At 39.6% G+C, this 20,093-nt stretch overlaps 1 protein-coding gene across 1 annotated transcript in view; it reads right to left on the bottom strand.

The window, feature by feature from the left end:
• Positions 1 to 20,093, bottom strand: part of CD151 (CD151 molecule (Raph blood group)) — a 113,281-nt gene that overhangs the window by 24,711 nt on the left and 68,477 nt on the right. The window contains exon 4 of the mRNA XM_053720205.1: positions 11,758 to 11,832. Coding sequence (XP_053576180.1) covers positions 11,758 to 11,832 — 75 coding nt within the window. The remainder of the gene's footprint in view (positions 1 to 11,757; positions 11,833 to 20,093) is intronic.

Raw genomic sequence — 20,093 nt, forward strand, 5'->3', positions numbered from 1 at the left:
CCGGGATCTGGACAGATACCTGGGAAGTTTCTTGTTTAGATGAGAGGCCATCAGATCTATTTCTGGAAGACCCCAGATTTGCACAATCTAAAGAAAAACCTCTGGATGAAGAGACCATTCGCCCGGATGTAACGTCTGGCGACTGAGATAATCCGCTTCCCAATTGTCTACACCTGGGATGTGAACCGCAGAAATTAGACAGGAGCTGGATTCCACCCATACAAGTATCCGAGATACTTCTTTCATAGCTTGAGGACTGTGAGTCCCACCTTGATGATTGACATATGCCACGGTCGTGACATTGTCTGTTTGAAAACAGATAAACGATTCTCTCTTCAGAAGAGGCCAGAACTGAAGAGCTCTGAAAATCGCACGGAGTTCCAAAATGTTGATTGGTAATCTCGCCTCCTGAGATTCCCAAACCCCCTGCACCGTCAGAGATCCCCATACAGCTCCCCAACCTGAAAGACTCGCATCTGTTGAGATCACAGTCCAGGTTGGACGAACAAAAAGAGGCCCCTTGAATTAAACGATGGTGATCCATCCACCAAGTTAGAGATGATCGAACATTGGGATTTAAGGATATTATTTGTGATATCCTTGTATAATCCCTGCACCACTGGTTCAGCATACAAAGCTGGAGTAGTCTCGTGTGAAAACGAGCAAAAAGGATCGCGTCCGAAGCAGCAGTCATGAGACCTAAAATCTCCATGCATAATGCTACCGAAGGGAACAATTGAGACTGAAGGTTTCGACAGGCTGAAACCAATTTCAGACGTCTCTTTTCTGTCAGAGACAAAGTCATGGACACTGAATCTATTTGGAAACCTAAAAAGGTTACTATTGTCTGAGGAATCAAGGAACTTTTTGGTAAATTGATCCTCCAACCATGTCTTTGAAGAAACAACACAAGTTGATTCGTGTGAGATTCTGCAGAATGTAAAGACTGAGCAAGTACCAAGATATCGTCCAAATAAGGAAATACCGCAATACCCTGTTCTCTGATTACAGAGAGAAGGGCACCTAGAACCTTCGAAAAGATCCTTGGCGCAGTTGCTAGACCAAATGGAAGAGCAATAAACTGGTAATGCTTGTCTAGAAAAGAGAATCTCAGGAATTGAAAATGATCTGGATGAATTGGAATATGCAGGTATGCATCCTGTAAGTCTATTGTAGACATATAATGCCCTTGCTGAACAAAAGGCAGAATAGTTCTTATAGTCACCATTTTGAATGTTGGTATCCTTACACAACGATTCAATATTTTTAGATCCAGAACTGGTCTGAAAGAATTCTCTTTCTTTGGCACAATGAATAGATTTGAATAAAACCCCAGACCCCGTTCCAGAACTGGAACTGGCATAATTACCCCAGCTAACTCTAGGTCTGAAACACATTTCAGAAACGCCTGAGCCTTCACTGGATTTACTGGAATGCGTGAGAGAAAAAATCTTCTCACAGGTGGTCTTACCTTGAAACCTATTCTGTACCTTGTGAAACAATGTTCTGAATCCAAAGATTGTGAATCGAATTGATCCAAACATCTTTGAAAAATCTTAACCTGCCCCCTACCAGCTGCGCTGGAATGAGGGCCGCACCTTCATGCGGATTTAGGAGCAGGTTTTGACTTTCTGGAAGGCTTGGATTTATTCCAGACTGGATTAGGTTTCCAACCGGAAACTGTTCCTTTAGGAGAAGGGTCGGGCTTCTGCTCTTTATTTTGACGAAAGGAACGAAAACGATTAGCAGCCCTATAATTACCTTTAGATTTTTTGCCCTGAGGCAAAAAGGCTCCCTTTCCTCCAGTAACAGTTGAAATTATAGAATCCAACTGAGAACCAAAGAACTTATTACCTTGGAAAGAGAGAGAAAGCAAAGTTGACTTAGAAGTCATATCTACATTCCAAGATTTAAGCCACAAAGCTCTTCTAGCTAAAATAGCTAAAGACATATACCGGACATCAACTCTAATGATATCAAAAATGGCATCACAGACAAAGTTATTAGCATGTTGAAAAAACAACATATAAAGCAAAATTATCAAATTCCTTAAATGACAGTTTCAGGAATGGGAAAGAATGCAAAATGATAAGCTTCTAGCAACCAGAAGCAATGAAGAGAAATGTCTAAATAATGTGAGTAAAAAAAGACGCCCACATTTTTTTGGCGCAAAAAAATGTCTGAATACGCATGCGTAACAGAATACAACTTCCGGTGTAAATTACCGCGCCGGAAGTGACAATTTTTAGCGCCAAAAAATGACTAAATAAAAAGAAACATTTCACGCCCCCGCGAGCCTAACAGCACGCAGGAAAAATGGCCAAATGAAAATTTTTCAAGGTAAGAAAAAATAATTGAATGCATTATCCCAATAATGAAACTGACAGTCTGAAAAAAAGGAATACCGATTATCCTGAATCAAGGCAAATATAAGTTTATAGACATATATTTAGAACTTTATATATAAAGTGCCTAACCATAGCTTAGAGTGTCACAAAAAATAAGACTTACTTACCCCAGGACACTCATCTACATATAGCAGATAGCCAAACCAGTACTGAAACGAGAATCAGTAGAGGTAATGGTATATAAGAGTATATCGTCGATCTGAAAAGGGAGGTAGGAGAAGAAATCTCTACGACCGATAACTATGAAATAGATACCCTAGAGGAAGACCATTGTTCTCAAATAGGCAATACTCTCTCTTCACATCCCTCTGACATTCGCTGCACTCTGAGAGGAAAACCGGGCTTCAACCTGTTGCGAAGCGCATATCAACGTAGAATCTAAGCACAAACTTACTTCACCACCTCCACGGGAGGCAAAGTTTGTAAAACTGAATTGTGGGTGTGGTGAGGGGTGTATTTATAGGCATTTTAAGGTATGGGAAACTTTGCCCCTCCTGGTAGGAATGTATATCCCATACGTCACTAGCTCATGGACTCTTGCTACTTACATGAAAGAAAGTAAATTGGAAAGTTGTTTAAAATGACACGCCCTATCTGAATCATGAAATTGTAATTTTGACTAGACTTTCCCTTTAACTGAAGTTTCAGGTTACATAGGCTCAGTATATTAGTGTATTAGAGGAGATATGCATACACCATTTTCAAATGTTCTGTTTTTTTCTTCTTCTGAATTTAAAGGGGCATAAAACTGGCATTGGTAATACTCACCATGTCATTGTTTTTCCTCCTCAAGTTCTCTTTAAAGCCGTTCTCGTATTTAACCCACTGCATAAGCCAGTTGGTAAAGCTCTCTATATTTATACTGGGTGCCACCATCTTGGAACCCGCGCACTGCTGCTTTCTCAGACAGAAGCAGCGCACTTTCACAAATCAGTGACGTCACCGGCTTTTTGACAGCTGTATCTTGCACTTTGGATTAGCTCACACAATGGAAAGCAGAAGTTATATGTTTTGCCGTTTTTACAGTTTAAAAGACACAAATAATAAAAGCTCTCTGTAATAATATAGAGCAACGCAGCCACCGCATAAATAAACAGCACCTCCTCTGTATTGTGCACTCTAAACTGAAGTGCATGATACAGCTTGTCAAGAAGACAACAATAGCACTGATCTGTGAATGTGCACCACTTCTGCCTCAGGATACGAGAATACTTACATTCCAAGATGGCGCCCCCCCCCCCCAGTGTGAAGATGCAGAGCTTCCCTAGTTGGCACTTCTGAAAGGTTAAAATAAAAGAAATGCTTTAAAGAGTTGCAGGTACACGAGGAGTATGAGCCATATTACTGCACCTGTACCCAGAACCAGCAGTTTAAATGGACATTATACACTCATTTTTTCTTTGCATAAATATTTTGTAGATGATCTACTGATATAGCCCTTAAAGGGTTTTTTTTTTTTGGTTTTTTTTAAATGTATAGTTTTGCATATTTTTAAATAAAATTGCTCTGATTTTCAGACTCCTAACCAAGCCCCAAAGTTTTATGAGAATACCGTCAGATACCTACTCCAGCTTGCTCCTGTTTGTGTAAAGGGTCTTTCATATGCAAAATAAGGGGGAGTGTCTAATTTCCCACTTGCAGTGGGCTTTCCAGCTACCTTTTCAACAGAGCTAAACTGAGAGCTTCTAAGTACGTTTTTAAACAGTTTTATACTGGATTTTTATATCAGTATCTGTGCATCTTATTCTTTATAGTAGTGTCTATTACATGCAGCTATATGAGAATGAGTGTATACTGTCCCTTTAATCTAAGCGGCTAAAAAGACCAGGATAAAATAAGAATTCACCATGTTATCGACAATAAACCCTCTAACATACAGACTCATGGGAACCATGAGACAAACTTTATAACATTTTCATCAATCTATTTGAATTTATAATCTTTTATGAAAACTATTACTATTTGGACAATATTTGTTTTGATAGCACCAACATCTTCAAATCGTTTGCAAATTCTGTACATAGAGAATATAAAAAGTGATATATAACAAGAGAGACAGCCAATAAGAAAGAGAGAGGGGGCAATAGCGACCAGTCGTGACGCAACGTTACCTGTGAGCAGAACGGGACACACTGCAGCATGAAAAGACAGCACAGCAAAGGTTAGACACAGATACGTACACGATACTGAAGCAGCAAGCGGGAGAGAGAGAGGGAGAGGGGCTCAGGTTTAAAGTAAAAAAAATAATAACTTTGTCATAATTGATAGATATTTTGGACTTCGAGAGGTTCATGATTAAAGCGCATAAACATTTACTTTCATTGTTTTTATAATGCACACTCTTTGTGTAATTTACTTCAGAGAACGTTTTGTCCACTACTCTCAGAAAGCTGCGTGCTGTTAGATCTAGAACTCAGACGTGACAACATGCTACACAGTGACTGATTAATCAGAGGAGCAACTCATTTTTAAACTACCTACTTACTCACAACAACTGATAAAGTTAAACATACCAGATATGCTTTTTAAAGGCTATGTCCCTGGTCTGCAAAACAATGCAAATGTTTTTACCGCTCTAAGTGTGCCTGTGAATAACTGTAGTGTTACCCTACACAGAAATAACGTGAAGCAAACAGAGTGCTTGCATATGAAAGCATGGGCTCCAGGCCCTCTGGGGAGTGAAAATAGTATTATACGTGGGGGGGGAAATTACAGGAAAAACTGTGAAAATAAAAAAATGATATAAAAAATATTCTATCATATTAAAAAACAGTTTATTTAATTCTGCATTTAATGTTCCTATCATAAAACAGCAGAGCTTACATTATGTCTAAACTCTGTCCTGAAGAGATACCTGTGCACTCTCAGGAACGAACAACCAGCTCAATAAATTGGCTTGTTCCATTGCGATTTACCACCTGGGTGCAGCTTCTTTTTAGCCCAGTAATGATTTGCACAGAGAAGAACCTTCCTGTCGTATATCAGTCTGATCCCGCCTATTAAAGTGATAGTAAATCCTAGAGTTTGTAAAACGCTAGGATTTACCAGTGCAACAAAAAAAGGGACTTTCAGTCATGAAGTATAAAATAATTAATGCTGAAAGTTCCTTTATTACTCTGCAGTGTTCGCTGCACTGAGCGCCTTAGGCCACCCACAGCAGAACGCTATTTTGCAGTGAGGTGATCTTAGCCAATAGGGTGTTAGCTATCCAGCACAATGCCAGCTGGCCCGCACGGCTATTGGCTGAGAGTTGGAAACGTTCCGCTGCACACTAGGATTTACTATCACTTTAAGGTAAGTCCAGCACCACAATACCAGGCAATTCCTCTCTGAACAAGGAACACGGTAACCCCAGACAATTGTCTCTGCCTTCATTGGGCCTTGTCAGTGAGGTGCAGCCATATTCCTCTAAGCACACTGAGCAGGAAACTTCTTCTCTGTGAATGGCACATGTTGAGCAAAAAGAGGCTACTCCTAGTGTGGTAATTAGCCATAGAACAAGCTATTATGCTAATGTCCATTCCCAGTTTGAGTGCTTCTCTTTTATTTATTATTATTAACAGGTATTTGTAGAGCGCCAACAGATTCCGCAGCGCTAAACTCTCTCTTTGTATATAGAATCTAACTTCTCTATTCATTTGACAATTCAGCTAATTCATTCATTTTTAATTGTATATGGTCTAAATTATTAAAGAAAAATGCTGATGTGTCTTTAAGTATTAATTTATATGGATTTGTTAATTTACCAATGATTATAGTTAGCAGTATGGCCTTGATTTCAAAATCTGCAGCAACACTTACAGTCACTAGGACTCATTTAACGATGCAATTACTTTGCTCTTGGCAAGACGACACTATAAATGTCTGAGCCTAGATGAATTGCATCCATGAAGCGATACTCTAGTTAAAGTTATATTCTAAAGTGGACTGGTTATGCAGGTAATTTTTGTAATAAACACAAGAAATTTCAGATTTTGTAATAAATAATTCAATGCAATATGTTTGTTGTACATGCACTAAAATGTAGCATTATTACTATATGTATAGAGCATATAATAATCCATACACTAAATCAATGCTTATCATGCCGATGTTAGTATGGCTTTAAGTTAAGCCTTATATATATTTATATATATATATATATATATATATATATATATATATATATATATATATATATATATACACACACACACACATACGGCAGTAGAAAAAGCACTCCTCCGGATTTTTACATGTAAACATTTATTCTGTATAAACGTTTTCAGGGTTGTCCCCGTCCTCAGATATAATATAAACAATTCTACTCACCACTCTAAATACCCTTGTACCCCATGGACATCTCTGCCAGAAGTGCGTGCACAGCCGCAGCGTCCCCCAGCCGCCATTGCACATGAAGTGTACTACGGCTGCCCGCACTGGCCAAATGTCAAGACTAAAAGCAAAATCATGTAAGAACAAAAGCACAGCGTTACCAAAGAGTGAATAACATGTATCTATCATTAGAAAACATGCACATGCGGATCACATACTATTCAATGGGCTAGCTACACAATTCATAATGTATAATAGATACTGCTGGATAATGTGAACATAATAGCAAATTACTATATTGTTAATGTACTGAATATAGGATTAACACATCAGATGGAAGATTCAAGCGACGCTCCACATTTGAACCTAAAAGCAAGAATTCCAGCATCCAAACTTTTATCCGTATGGTGGATACGGAGTTTTAAGGATCATGTCACCAATAATATCACAAGTGGAAGACAGAATCTCACCAAGGATTAAAGAAAGGCATTAGAGGATAATCCACATCTTGTCATCAGGGAGGCGGACAAAGGAGGAGCAACTGTCCTGCTCAACTATCACAACTACAAGAATGAGATTTTATCTCAACTTAATGACATTTAGACATACAATAAACTAAAAGGTGATCCAACAAAAATATTCAAAAAGGAGATTGATTATTTTATATAACTTCTGGTCTCACAATTGTACATTTCTAAAGATCTTGGTTATTACCTTACAGTGGATTTCCCTATAACACCGGTCCTCTATACGTTACTTAAAGTGCATAAGCATCAGACCAAGCCTCCTGGCAGACCCATTGTGTCTACCAGGGGTTCGATTCTTCAGCCTCTGGCCACCTTTGTGGATAGCTTCCTACAACCTATAGTCTCACACTGTCCATCATTCCTCCTGGACTCCATTCAACTGATAGAGCTACTTCAGGAATACAAGGATTTATGTGCTGGTGACATCCTGGTCACTCTGGATGTCACCAGCCTCTACACTGTTATACCCCATGATGGGGGGGGATCAAGGCCATTGAGTTACAGTTAGGCAAGTATCCATATGTTGGACCAACAACAGAAACTACTGACTACCGACGTTTTTTTTACAATACAACTACTTTAAATTTGAGATGGATTATTATTCACAAACCGCTGGCACTGCAATGTGGTCCAACATGGCTCCATCGTATGCCAATCTATATATGGCCCTATTCGAGCAAGAAGGAACTATACTTTTTCATGATCCCAGGATACTTCTATTCAAGAGCTATATTGATGATCTTTTCATCATTTGGTGCGGGTCATCTGATGATCTGGATGTCTGGTTTAACCTTTTGAATCAAGAAAACGAACATCTCAAATTTAAAATGACATCAAACACAGAGAGTGTTGACTTTTTAGATCTTAGGATCACTAAAACTGGGTTGAATCCAACTACCTCTCTGTTTAGTAAAACCATGGACAGGAACTCTATCCTTGGGGCAACTAGCTGTCACCCACCAAACCTGAAAAAATCTCTTCCATTATCACAATCAAAGAGAGTGGTGAGAAACAATACCGATGGGGACAGCAAATTGTCACAACTCTGAGATATGTATTCAAAATTTACAGAAAGAGGGTACAAAGCTACCCATTTGGATCAGGCCTTGTCAATATGTAGTGATATGGATCAATCAGAAGCACTAATAAAGAAAGATAAGAAAACACTTGAAAGGTTGATCTTCTCTACAGAATTTAATTTTAATGCATTGAAACTTCCCGGCATTATGAGGAAGCATTGGGATATTTTGACCACAGACAAAACATTACCTTTTACTAACATGGAACCGCACATGATCGGATACCGCAGGGGCCGTTCAATTAAGGATCTGATTTTACGTGCAGACTTCAGACCAATTTATATCACCAGAACCTGGTTAGGCACTAACAGAAAGGGTTGTTACCGGTGCAGTGATTGTACCACCTGCAGTGGACTTTCACAGTGTAAATATTTTACACACCCTGGGAACAACAAAAAATATGAAATCAAACTTAGGGTCACTTGTACCACAAAATTTGTGATATATATGCTTTATTGCCCCTGCGGGCTGTTTTACATTGGTAAGACCCAGGATGATCTCTGCACAAGGATGACTAACCATCGTTCTAGCATTAGGTCAGCCTTGGGTACAGGATCATGAGATCAGCCTGTGGCAAGACATTTCCTCAAGAAACATCACACAGTGGCTGACATTAGATGTATCATCATTGACCACATTCCCCCCTTGGTAAGAGGGGGGGGGATAGGGGCAGGTTACTCCTACAGCGAGTGAGTAAATGGATACATACCTTGGACACCCTGACCCCTAATGGTCTCAATGTCAAATTAGACCTTCAATATCTTCTCTGAATGCAGTGGGTTTTATGTCTACATACCTAAGACAGTCAAATTATTTGCATGTTTAAAAACTAACACATGTTTTAAGACCTGCCAGTTGGTTTTACACCCTATATGGGGAAGTTGATATCGATATAATAATTTTTTACACTTTTTCAGCCAATAGATGTATTTTGTGATTTTGGACACATATTTGTCCTTCTAAAACTTGCTTTTGTGATTTGGTCAAATATGGAACATGGTTCGCCTGCTCCATGTTGATCACATCAGATTTTTCTGCCTGTACCTAATTAATTTTCTGGTTACTGTTGTCAGATATTTCCTAAGAATATTCAGGGCAAGATATGATTATGTGCCTCATATCACATTTATGTCACTTCCATCTGATGTGTAAATCCTATATTCAGTACATTAATATAGTCGTTTGCTATTATGTTCTCATTATCCAGCAGTATCTATTATACATTATATATTGTGTAGCTAGCCCATTGACTTGTATGTGATCCGCATGTGCATGTTTTCTAATGATAGATACATGTTATTCACTCTTTGGTAACGCTGTGCTTTTGTTCTTACATGTTTTTGCTTTTAGTCTTTTAGACATTTGGCCAGTGCGGGCAGCCGTAGTACACTTCACGCATGCGCAATGGTGGCTGAGGGATGCTGCGGCTCTGCACGCACTTCTGGCAGAGATGTCCACGGGGTACAAGGGTATTTAGAGTGGTGAGTAGAATTGAATTGTTTATATTGTATCAGAGGACGGGGGCAACTTCGAAAACGTTTATACAGAATAAATGTTTACATGTAAAAATCCGGAGGAGTGCTTTTTCTACTGCCATATGAATATTATTGATTTAAAGAGCACCACGGTGGTTGGATTTAATTAAAGTGTGCTGGGCTCCATCACTCTGCTATATATATATATATTTATATTGTATGACTTCTAGCCCAAGATGAGCCGTAAGTGGTCATATTGCTGCCACTGTATGTTGTGACCACAGGCTAACAAAGTGCCAAGTGCAGCACGAAACGCATAGGCTTTTTCTATGCAAACTGCTGTCTTAATATAACTATGACTGGTTTACTTTTCAGTCAGTTTCCCTTATTGTCCATGACTACTTATTTTCCTTTGTTTAATTCTTGTATTACTAATTTTCGCTTCCTGTGTTCACTTTAGGTTAAACATGACAATATGCAATAATCTCATCACCCATCAAAATTTATGTTCTTATGACTGACAACTACGTGCATATGCTGTACCTGATTGGTTCACTGTCTGTGTCCTGCTACAGAACAGCAATGCTTTGCAGCTCCTAACCCAATTATGTGTTTAAACTCTTTGTCTAACTAAAACATACAATTATAAATGCTATAACAAAATATTATTGAACTAACATGCCCCTTTAAGAGAAGGCAGTATAACATTAACAAACAACTTACAAATGTCTTATTTACCAAGGGGAGTTTGCAAAGATACTGAGCTGTGATTTTGATATATAAACTTAACTTGAGTATGTTCTCATTCTAGCAGATGCCTACAGGGCAGGAGGGGTATAATTAGATTGCATTAGATAAAGTCTGAGCGCAACATGTGACTGCAAGCTCAAGAGTGGAAAATGTGTAACTAAATTAGCATTCAGCCACCCACACCTACAGCACGGGACTGGTAGTTTGTCATGTCAGGTAAAGGTGTGCAAAAGGTTTTCACTAAGATATTAACAAGCAAAGTGGTATATTTTAGAATACATTATATTAAATTGTATGCGGCTGCTAGCTGGCATCCTATTGCTGGCTCGCCTTAAGAGATTTGCAGAATAAAGAGTTATAAAAGAAAGAGTTTATGTAAGTGATAGGAATATTAAAGGGATGTTGAACCTAAAAAATAAAACATCTTTAAAACAACAATCATCATTTATACTGCCTGTATCAAACCTTCCTTTGCATGTTTAAAAGTATATGTTTACGGATTATTATAGGATTGTACAGCCTCTTCTGCTTGCACACACCTCAGCCCTTCTGCCCCTTAAATCGTTCGCGCCATAGACTTCAACAAAGGCGTGCTGCCGAATTAAGTTCTGGCGTTACTCTTTTTGTGAAAAAAGTGCTTTTAGCCTCAGCTTCTGAGGGCCATTGCAGTCAAAACATTACAAGCTCTAATTCATTACAACGTGTTGTTTTAAGACTAGCGCCCCTGCACTTCTATGTGTTAAACACATAGTAGAAGTACCGTTCAGGACCCGCAAACCACTGCAGATTCCTGAGCAGAATCTGCTATTGACCCAATCAGCAAGCTAGTCATACGACTTAGCTGTAAAACAAGCGCTGCTCATTGGATCGGTGCCAGTTTAATAATTCATGCTGGTTGTATTTAATGTGGGGTATATTTATAACTTTTCTATACCAGTGTCCACAAGGACAATGTTTCTGAAGAGCTGGTGCACAGACTTCCTCTATTTCTCTCCGAGCGCATAAGGAATTGGATAAACAGGAGAAAAACAGGAAGGATACTCTATAAATGCTCAATAAGATAAAAACTGGTTATGCCAGAGGGCATCCAACTGCTCCAATATATTGAGCACTACTATTTGTAAAGAACTGTCAGGTCTGTGATTGTCTGCGCTCACGCTTGTTTGTGAATGAATCTCACGCCAATAAACAAATACGCACTTACCTGCTGGTAGTAGATATAGGCCAGGATCCCAGCCAGTACCTCGAGCAGGAAAATGCACAGTAGCAGGATGAAATACTGAAAACAGAAAGAAGAAGAACCTTATAAAACGGACATATATTGTTAAACACAATACACAACAAACTGTTACCTTGTATAGCACTACAATGATTAACCAAGTAACACAGATAAAGGAAATATGTACCTGCAGAGAACTCTCACATGAAGAAGGGGTTAAATAACACTTGAAAGTTTGAAACAAAATAAAAATAAGAGCTTAAAAGGGATAGGAAAGTCAGAATTAAACTTGTATGATTCAGATAGCGCAGGTAATTTTAAGATACTTTTAAATTCACTTCTATTTTCAAATTTGCTTTGTTCTCTTGGTATCCCTTGTTGAACAAGAATACGCACATATCCTGCACTAGTGGGAGCTGCTGCTTATTGGTGCCTGCACACATTTGTCTCTTGTGATTGGCTAACTAGATGTGATCAGCTAGCTGCCAGCAGTGCAATGCTGTTCCTTCAGCAAAGGATAACAAGAGAATGAAGCAAATTTGATAATAGAAGTAAATTGGAAAGTTGTTTTTTTTTTAAATTGTATGTTCTATCTGAATCATGAAAGAAAATGTTGGGGTTTCTTCTCCCTTTAATAGCGTTGTCCCCAATTTAATGGACACACCACCCAGCTGATTATACGGACCACCCATAAATTATGTAAAATTAACCTAGCGATGCCTGGAAAAAAAAGGAGGCATATGATTGGGCTGTTGAACATGTAGTGTGCTCCTGTGATGGGTAAAGCGGGAGCATCCTACATGTAGCAGTTCAACTGCGCTATCAGTGATGTGCTTTTGAAAAAAAAAAAAAACAGGTGCTGAAGAGGATGGCGAGGAAGGGAAGTTAAGTTTTTGGGGGTAAAAACTTTAAAAACCCTCCTTTCTTTTTTCCAGGCATCACTAGGTTAATATTACATAATTCTGCACATAGTACAGAATTAAGTAACATTAATAACAACGTTGACTGGCCCTTTAAGTAACAGTTGTAAATGACAGAAATGTTATAATATTGTAAAGTATTACACTGCTCAGTACCTGGCTACTTCATAATGCCACCCGGCTTTCAAACTGTTCTGCAGAGAACATTAAAGTGACAAGCAACCCACATTTTTTTCTTTCATGATTTAGAAATAGTGTGCAATTTTAAACAACTTTCTAATTTTCGTCTATTATCTAGTTTGCTTCATTCTTTTGATATCCTTTGCTGAAAAGCATATCTAGATAGGCTCAGTAGCTGCTGATTGGTTGCTGCACATATGATTGGCTCACCCATGTGCATTGTTATTTCTTCAACAAAAGATATCTAAATAATGAAGCAAATAAGATAATAGAAGTAAATTGGAATGGTTTTTTAAATTGTATTCTCTACTTGAATCATGAAAGAAATGTTTTGGGTTTAGTGCCCCTTTAAGTTAATCAGAATATTTAAAATCATGTCTTTTTTTTACCAGCAGAGGGCAACACTGAGTTGTAACCAGGGATCAGACCCAGTAGGGAGGGGGCGAGTGAGACATAGATGTGGGAGACAGATTCCTGAGAACACGCATTCCTAAAATTACACTGACATTACAGGGCACAGCAGCACTGGAAATATGCACAGTATACAAATACCTATACATACCAGTACTGGGACTTGCTTTACTAAAGCTATACAAGTAGTGTCATTTAATTTAAACTAACAGCATGCTCTACATTTTATTTCATGCATAAATATATAGCTAACATATTTCATTTATTACAGTAGAAACTGTTTTTAAATAAGCAAACTTTATTTATAAACATCAGAATGTTACAAGTATTACACTAGTCAAATCAAATGTCTTCATGTTATACATTTTGTCCTGTAATGACTATATGCTTATTTTTTCCCATTAAGTGTACAAAATTATTACCTAGCCTTCTGATTTTGCAATATAGATTAAGAGGGATAGTGTACTTTAAAATGTGTTACTGCTTAATATGTTCCCAAAGACTTGTTATACCAGCTACAAAGTATAAAATGCATGGTAAAGTGCTCTGCTCATTTATGTTTCTTTTTGTAAATTAAATAAGCTGGATTTGCTCATTGAAACCAAAATAGGCTGTTTGCAGAGAGAGAGATCGAACATCCTTATATCACTCAAATGCTTCCCTTTCTTATCTCTGTCTGTATACAATACTTAGAAAGAACAATTGAAAATCAATATTTTAGCTTGTTATATTTCCCACGTCCCACTGGGAGTGTAATTTTTTCTGCTGGCTGTGTTGACATAGCTTGTCAATAGCCTATACTTAAAAGGGACAGGAAACCCCCAGATTTTCTTTTATGAATCAGCTTGAACATACAGTTTTACACAACTTTCCAATTTACTTCCATTATCAAATTTGCTTCATTCTCTTGTTATCCTTTGCTGAAGGAACAGCAATTTCCTACTGGCAGCAAGATGAACACATCTAGTCAGCTAATCAGAAAAGACAAATGTGTGCAGGCACCATTTAGCAGCAGCTCCTACTAGTGTAGGATATGTGCATATTCTTTTTCAACAAGGAATACCAAGAGAACAAAGCACATTGAAAACAGAAGTACATTTAAAAAGTGTTTTTAAATTACATAATCTATCTAAATAATGCAAGTTTAATTTTGACTTTACTATCCCTTTAAGTATAGAAACGTTCAGTATAGGTAAATATACCAATGGTAAAAGCAGCTATTTCAAATGCTGATATAAAGGCAAAGGAGCTATTTGTGAATTATTTACTACACTCCAGCAGGTAAAATGGATAATTGGGAACAAATTTAAAAGGGGAGAAAAATGTATGGTAATCTGTCTTTTTAACAGAACATGAATAAGTGTGTGGTTTTATTTCTGAACATCAGATGGTAAAGAGGAATGATGAAAATAAAAAGAGAGTTGTATACTTGTGGGTTTAGGAGACAGGATGGTAGTTTTATTCATTAGAACATGGAATGTGGAAAAATGAGAAGGACCTAATGTGAATAGTAAGGAAAGTATTGAGCTTCGTAGAATAACAAGGCAGGAGCTGGGAGGAGGAATGTGGAACAGGAAAAAGAGGCAGTGGCCTAGGGACGGGTGTAGTTAAATTGTGGAATTCACGTTCCAGTGCTGTTAGGTTAAAGGGACAGATATACATGATCTCTTGTAAATATCAAACAAGAATTGGGTAAAATGTTGCAGGGTGTAGGTTCCAAATCCAGCAAAATGGTTTTCAACCTCCCAGAATATTAAAGTTAAATTACAGGATAAGTATGCAAAATAAAGAATGAAAATGCATAAGTGTTAAAGGGACATTAAACACTAAATACAGGCGCCTCCTGGTGTAATACAGTTGGTGAAAGAGATTTGTTAGGTTATCAAAAAGGTACTCACAAGTGGAGCAGCACCCAATTGTGCTAAATCAAACGGACTGGGATCTCACAGTGTCCCAGCTCACTGACACTGCAAGGAAACTGGTTTCTCCAACGTCTTGCCGGACTGACAGAGCTCAGACTCTCACAAAGAGGTTTAAATAAAACCAAATTTTATTAATAAAATAAAAATCTCAGGGTCTCATGACACTAGATATTAAAAGAACAAGCAACGCGTTTCTCAGACTGCTGTCTGTTTCACCAGGCTTCTCTTCTGTTTCATCATTTAAAAGCCTGATGAAACAGACAGCAGTCTGAGAAACGCGTTGCTTGTTCTTTTAATATCTAATCTCATGAGACACTGAGATTTTTATTTTATTAATAAAAACAGAATTTATGCTTACCTGATAAATTTCTTTCTCCTACGGTGTGTCCGGTCCACGGCTTCATCCTTACTTGTGGGAACCAATACCAAAGCTTTAGGACACGGATGAAGGGAGGGAACAAGTCAGGTTACCTAAACGGAAGGCACCACGGCTTGCAAAACCTGTCTCCTAAAAATAGCCTCAGAAGAAGCATAAGTATCGAATTTGTAAAATTTGGCAAAAGTGTGCAGAGAAGACCAAGTCGCTGCCTTACATATCTGATCAACAGAAGCCTCGTTCTTGAAGGCCCATGTGGAAGCCACAGCTCTAGTAGAGTGAGCTGTAATTCGTTCAGGAGGCTGCCGTCCGGCAGTCTCATAAGCCAATCGGATGATGCTTTTCAGCCAAAAAGAAAGAAAGGTAGCAGTAGCTTTCTGCCCTCTCCTCTTACCAGAATAAACCACAAACAAAGATGATGTTTGTCTGAAATCCTTTGTTGCTTCTAAATAGAATTTTAAAGCACGGACCACATCTAAATTGTGTAACAAACGTTCCTTCTTCGAAGCTGGATTCGGACACAGAGAAGGAACAACTATTTCCTGGTTAATATTCCTGTTGGAAACCACTTTTGGAAGAAAACCAGGTTTGGTACGCAAAACAACCTTATCTGCATGGAATATCAGATAGGGTGGATCACACTGCAAAGCAGACAATTCAGAAACTCTTCTAGCAGAAGAAATAGCAACCAAAAACAGAACTTTCCAAGATAGTAACTTAATATCTATGGAATGCAAAGGTTCAAACGGAACCCCTTGAAGAACTGAAAGAACTAAATTTAGACTCCATGGAGGAGTCATGGGTCTGTAAACAGGCTTTATTCTGACTAAGGCCTGTACAAATGCTTGTACATCTGGCACTGCTGCCAGGCGTTTGTGTAACAAAACAGACAGAGCAGATATCTGTCCTTTTAGAGAACTCGCTGACAACCCTTTATCCAAACCCTCTTGGAGAAAGGAAAGAATCCTAGGAATTTTAATTTTACTCCAAGAGAATCCCTTGGATTCGCACCAACAGATATATTTTTTCCATATTTTATGGTAAATTTTCCTAGTCACAGGTTTTCTGGCTTGGACCAGAGTATCTATAACTGAATCTGAAAACCCACGCTTAGATAAAATCAAGCGTTCAATTTCCAAGTAGTCAGCTGCAGAGAGACTAGATTTGGATGTTTGAATGGACCTTGTACTAGAAGATCCTGTCTCAAAGGTAGCTTCCATGGTGGAGCCGATGACATATTCACCAGGTCTGCATACCAGGTCCTGCGTGGCCACGCAGGAGCTATCAGAATCACAGAGGCCTTCTCCTGTTTGATCCTGGCTACGAGCCTGGGAAGGAGAGGAAACGGTGGAAACACATAAGCTAGGTTGAACGACCAAGGCGCCACTAATGCATCCACTAGTGTCGCCTTGGGATCCCTGGATCTGGACCCGTAGCGAGGAACCTTGAAGTTCTGACGAGACGCCATCAGATCCATATCTGGAATGCCCCATAATTGAGTTAACTGGGCAAAGACCTCTGGGTGGAGTTCCCACTCCCCCGGATGGAAAGTCTGACGACTCAAATAATCCGCCTCCCAGTTGCCTACTCCTGGGATGTGAATTGCAGATAGATGGCAGGAGTGATCCTCCGCCCATTTGATGATCTTGGATACCTCTCTCATCGCCAAGGAACTCTTTGCTCCCCCCTGATGATTGATGTAAGCTACAGTCGTCATGTTGTCTGACTGAAATCTTATGAATCCGGCCTTCGCTAGTTGAGGCCAAGCCCGGAGCGCATTGAATATCACTCTCAGTTCCAGAATGTTTATCGGGAGAAGAGACTCTTCCCGAGACCATAGACCCTGAGCTTTCAGGGAGTCCCAGACCGCGCCCCAGCCTAATAGACTGGCGTCAGTCGTGACAATGACCCACTCTGGTCTGCGGAAACTCATTCCCTGAGACAGGTGATCCTGAGTCAACCACCAACGGAGTGAGTCTCTGGTAAACTGGTCTACTTGAATCTGGGGAGACAAGTCTGCATAATCCCCATTCCACTGTTTGATCATGCACAGTTGCAATGGTCTTAGATGAATTCGAGCAAAAGGAACCACGTCCATTGCTGCAACCATTAGACCTATTACTTCCATGCACTGAGCTATGGAAGGCTGAGGAATAGATTGAAGAACTTGACAAGCATTTAGAAGCTTTAATTTTCTGACCTCTGTCAGAAAAATCTTCATTTCTACAGAATCTATTATTGTTCCCAGAAAGGGAACCCTTGTAGACGGGGACAGCGAACTCTTTTCCACGTTCACCTTCCATCCGTGAGACCTGAGAAAAGCTAATACAATGTCTGTATGATCTTGAAAGGGACGACGCTTGGATTAGGATGTCGTCTAGGTAAGGTGCCACTGCAATGCCCCTCGGTCTTAGAACCGCTAGAAGGGACCCTAGCACCTTTGTGAAAATTCTGGGAGCAGTGGCTAAACCGAACGGGAGAGCCACGAACTGGTAATGTTTGTCCAGAAAGGCGAACCTTAGGAACTGATGATCTTTGTGGATAGGAATATGTAGGTACGCATCCTTTAAGTCCACGGTAGTCATGTATTGACCTCCTGGATTGTTGGTAAAATCGTTTGAATGGTTTCCATTTTGAACGATGGAACTCTGAGGAATTTGTTTAGAATTTTTAAATCCAGAATTGGTCTGAAAGTTCCCTCTTTTTTGGGAACTACAAACAGGTTTGAGTAAAACCCCCGACCTTGTTCCACTGTTGGAACTGGGTGTATCACTCCCATCTTTAATAGATCTCCTACGCAATGTAAGAATGCCTGTCTCTTTATCTGGTCTGAAGATAAGCGAGACATGTGGAACCTTCCCCTTGGAGGAAGTTCCTTGAACTCTAGAAGATAACCCTGAGAGACTATTTCTAGTGCCCAGGGATCCTGAACATCTCTTGCCCAAGCCTGAGCAAAGAGAGAAAGTCTGCCCCCTACTAGATCCGGTCCCGGATCGGGGGCTACCCCTTCATGCTGTCTTGGTAGCAGCAGCAGGCTTCTTGGCCTGTTTACCCTTGTTCCAGCCTTGCATTGGTTTCCATGCTGGCTTAGCCTGGGAAGCGTTACCATCTTGTCTAGAGGCTGCAGAGTTAGGAGACGGTCCGTTCCTGAAGTTGCGAAAGGAGCGAAAATTAGATTTGTTCTTAGCCTTGAAAGGCCTATCCTGTGGGAGGGCATGGCCCTTTCCCACAGTGATGTCTGAAATAATCTCCTCCAATTCTGGCCCAAAAAGGGTCTTACCTTTGAAAGGAATATTAAGCAATTTTGTCTTGGATGACACATCCGCCGACCAAGATTTTAGCCAAAGCGCTCTGCGCGCCACAATTGCAAAACCTGAATTTTTAGCCGCTAATTTCGCCAATTGCAAAGCGGCATCTAAAATAAAGGAATTAGCCAACTTTAGTGCGTGAATTCTGTCCATGACTTCCTCATATGGAGTCTCCTTATTGAGCGAATTTTCTAGTTCCTCGAACCAAAAAGACGCCGCCGTTGTGACAGGAATAATGCACGAAATTGGTTGGAGAAGGAAACCTTGCTGAACAAATATCTTTTTAAGCAATCCTTCCAATTTTTTATCCATAGGATCTTTGAAAGCACAACTGTCCTCAATGGGAATAGTTGTGCGTTTGGCCAACGTAGAAACTGCCCCCTCAACCTTAGGAACTGTTTGCCATGCGTCCCTTCTGGGGTCGACAATGGGGAACATTTTCTTAAATATAGGAGGTGGGACAAAAGGTATACCTGGCTTCTCCCACTCCTTAGTCACTATGTCCGCCACCCTTTTGGGTATCGGAAAGGCATCAGCGTGCACAGGGACCTCAAGGAATTTGTCCATTTTGCACAATTTCTCTGGAATCACCAAAGAGTCACAATCATCCAGAGTAGTTAGCACCTCCTTAAGCAGGGCGCGGAGATGTTCTAACTTAAATTTAAACGTCACGATATCAGGTTCTGCCTGTTGAGAAACTTTTCCTGAATCTGAAATTTCTCCCTCCGACAGACCCTCCCTCACTGCCAATTCTGACTGGTGTGAGGGTATAACAGATAAATTATCGTCAACGCACACTTGCTCATCCTCTGTATTTAAAACTGAGCAATCACGCTTTCTTGGAAATGCTGGCAGTTTGGATAAAAGATTAGCTATAGAATTATCCATTACTGCAGTTAATTGTTGCATAGTAACAAGCATTGGCGTGCTAGATGTACTAGGTGTCGCCTGCGCGGGCATAACTGGTGTTGACACAGAAGGAGAGGATGATGAACTATCCCCACTACCTTCATTTGAAGAATCATCTTGGGCAACCTTATTAAATGTTACAGTACTGTCCTTACTTTGTTTGGACGCCATGGCACAATTTTCACATACATTTAAAGGGGGAACCACCTTGGCCTCCATACACACAGAACATGTTCTATCTGAAGGTACAGACATGTTAGACAGACTTATACAGGCTATTAATGCAATAAAACCG

The sequence above is a fragment of the Bombina bombina genome, chromosome 7, assembly GCF_027579735.1.
Source record: "Bombina bombina isolate aBomBom1 chromosome 7, aBomBom1.pri, whole genome shotgun sequence".
Classification (NCBI taxonomy): domain Eukaryota; kingdom Metazoa; phylum Chordata; class Amphibia; order Anura; family Bombinatoridae; genus Bombina; species Bombina bombina.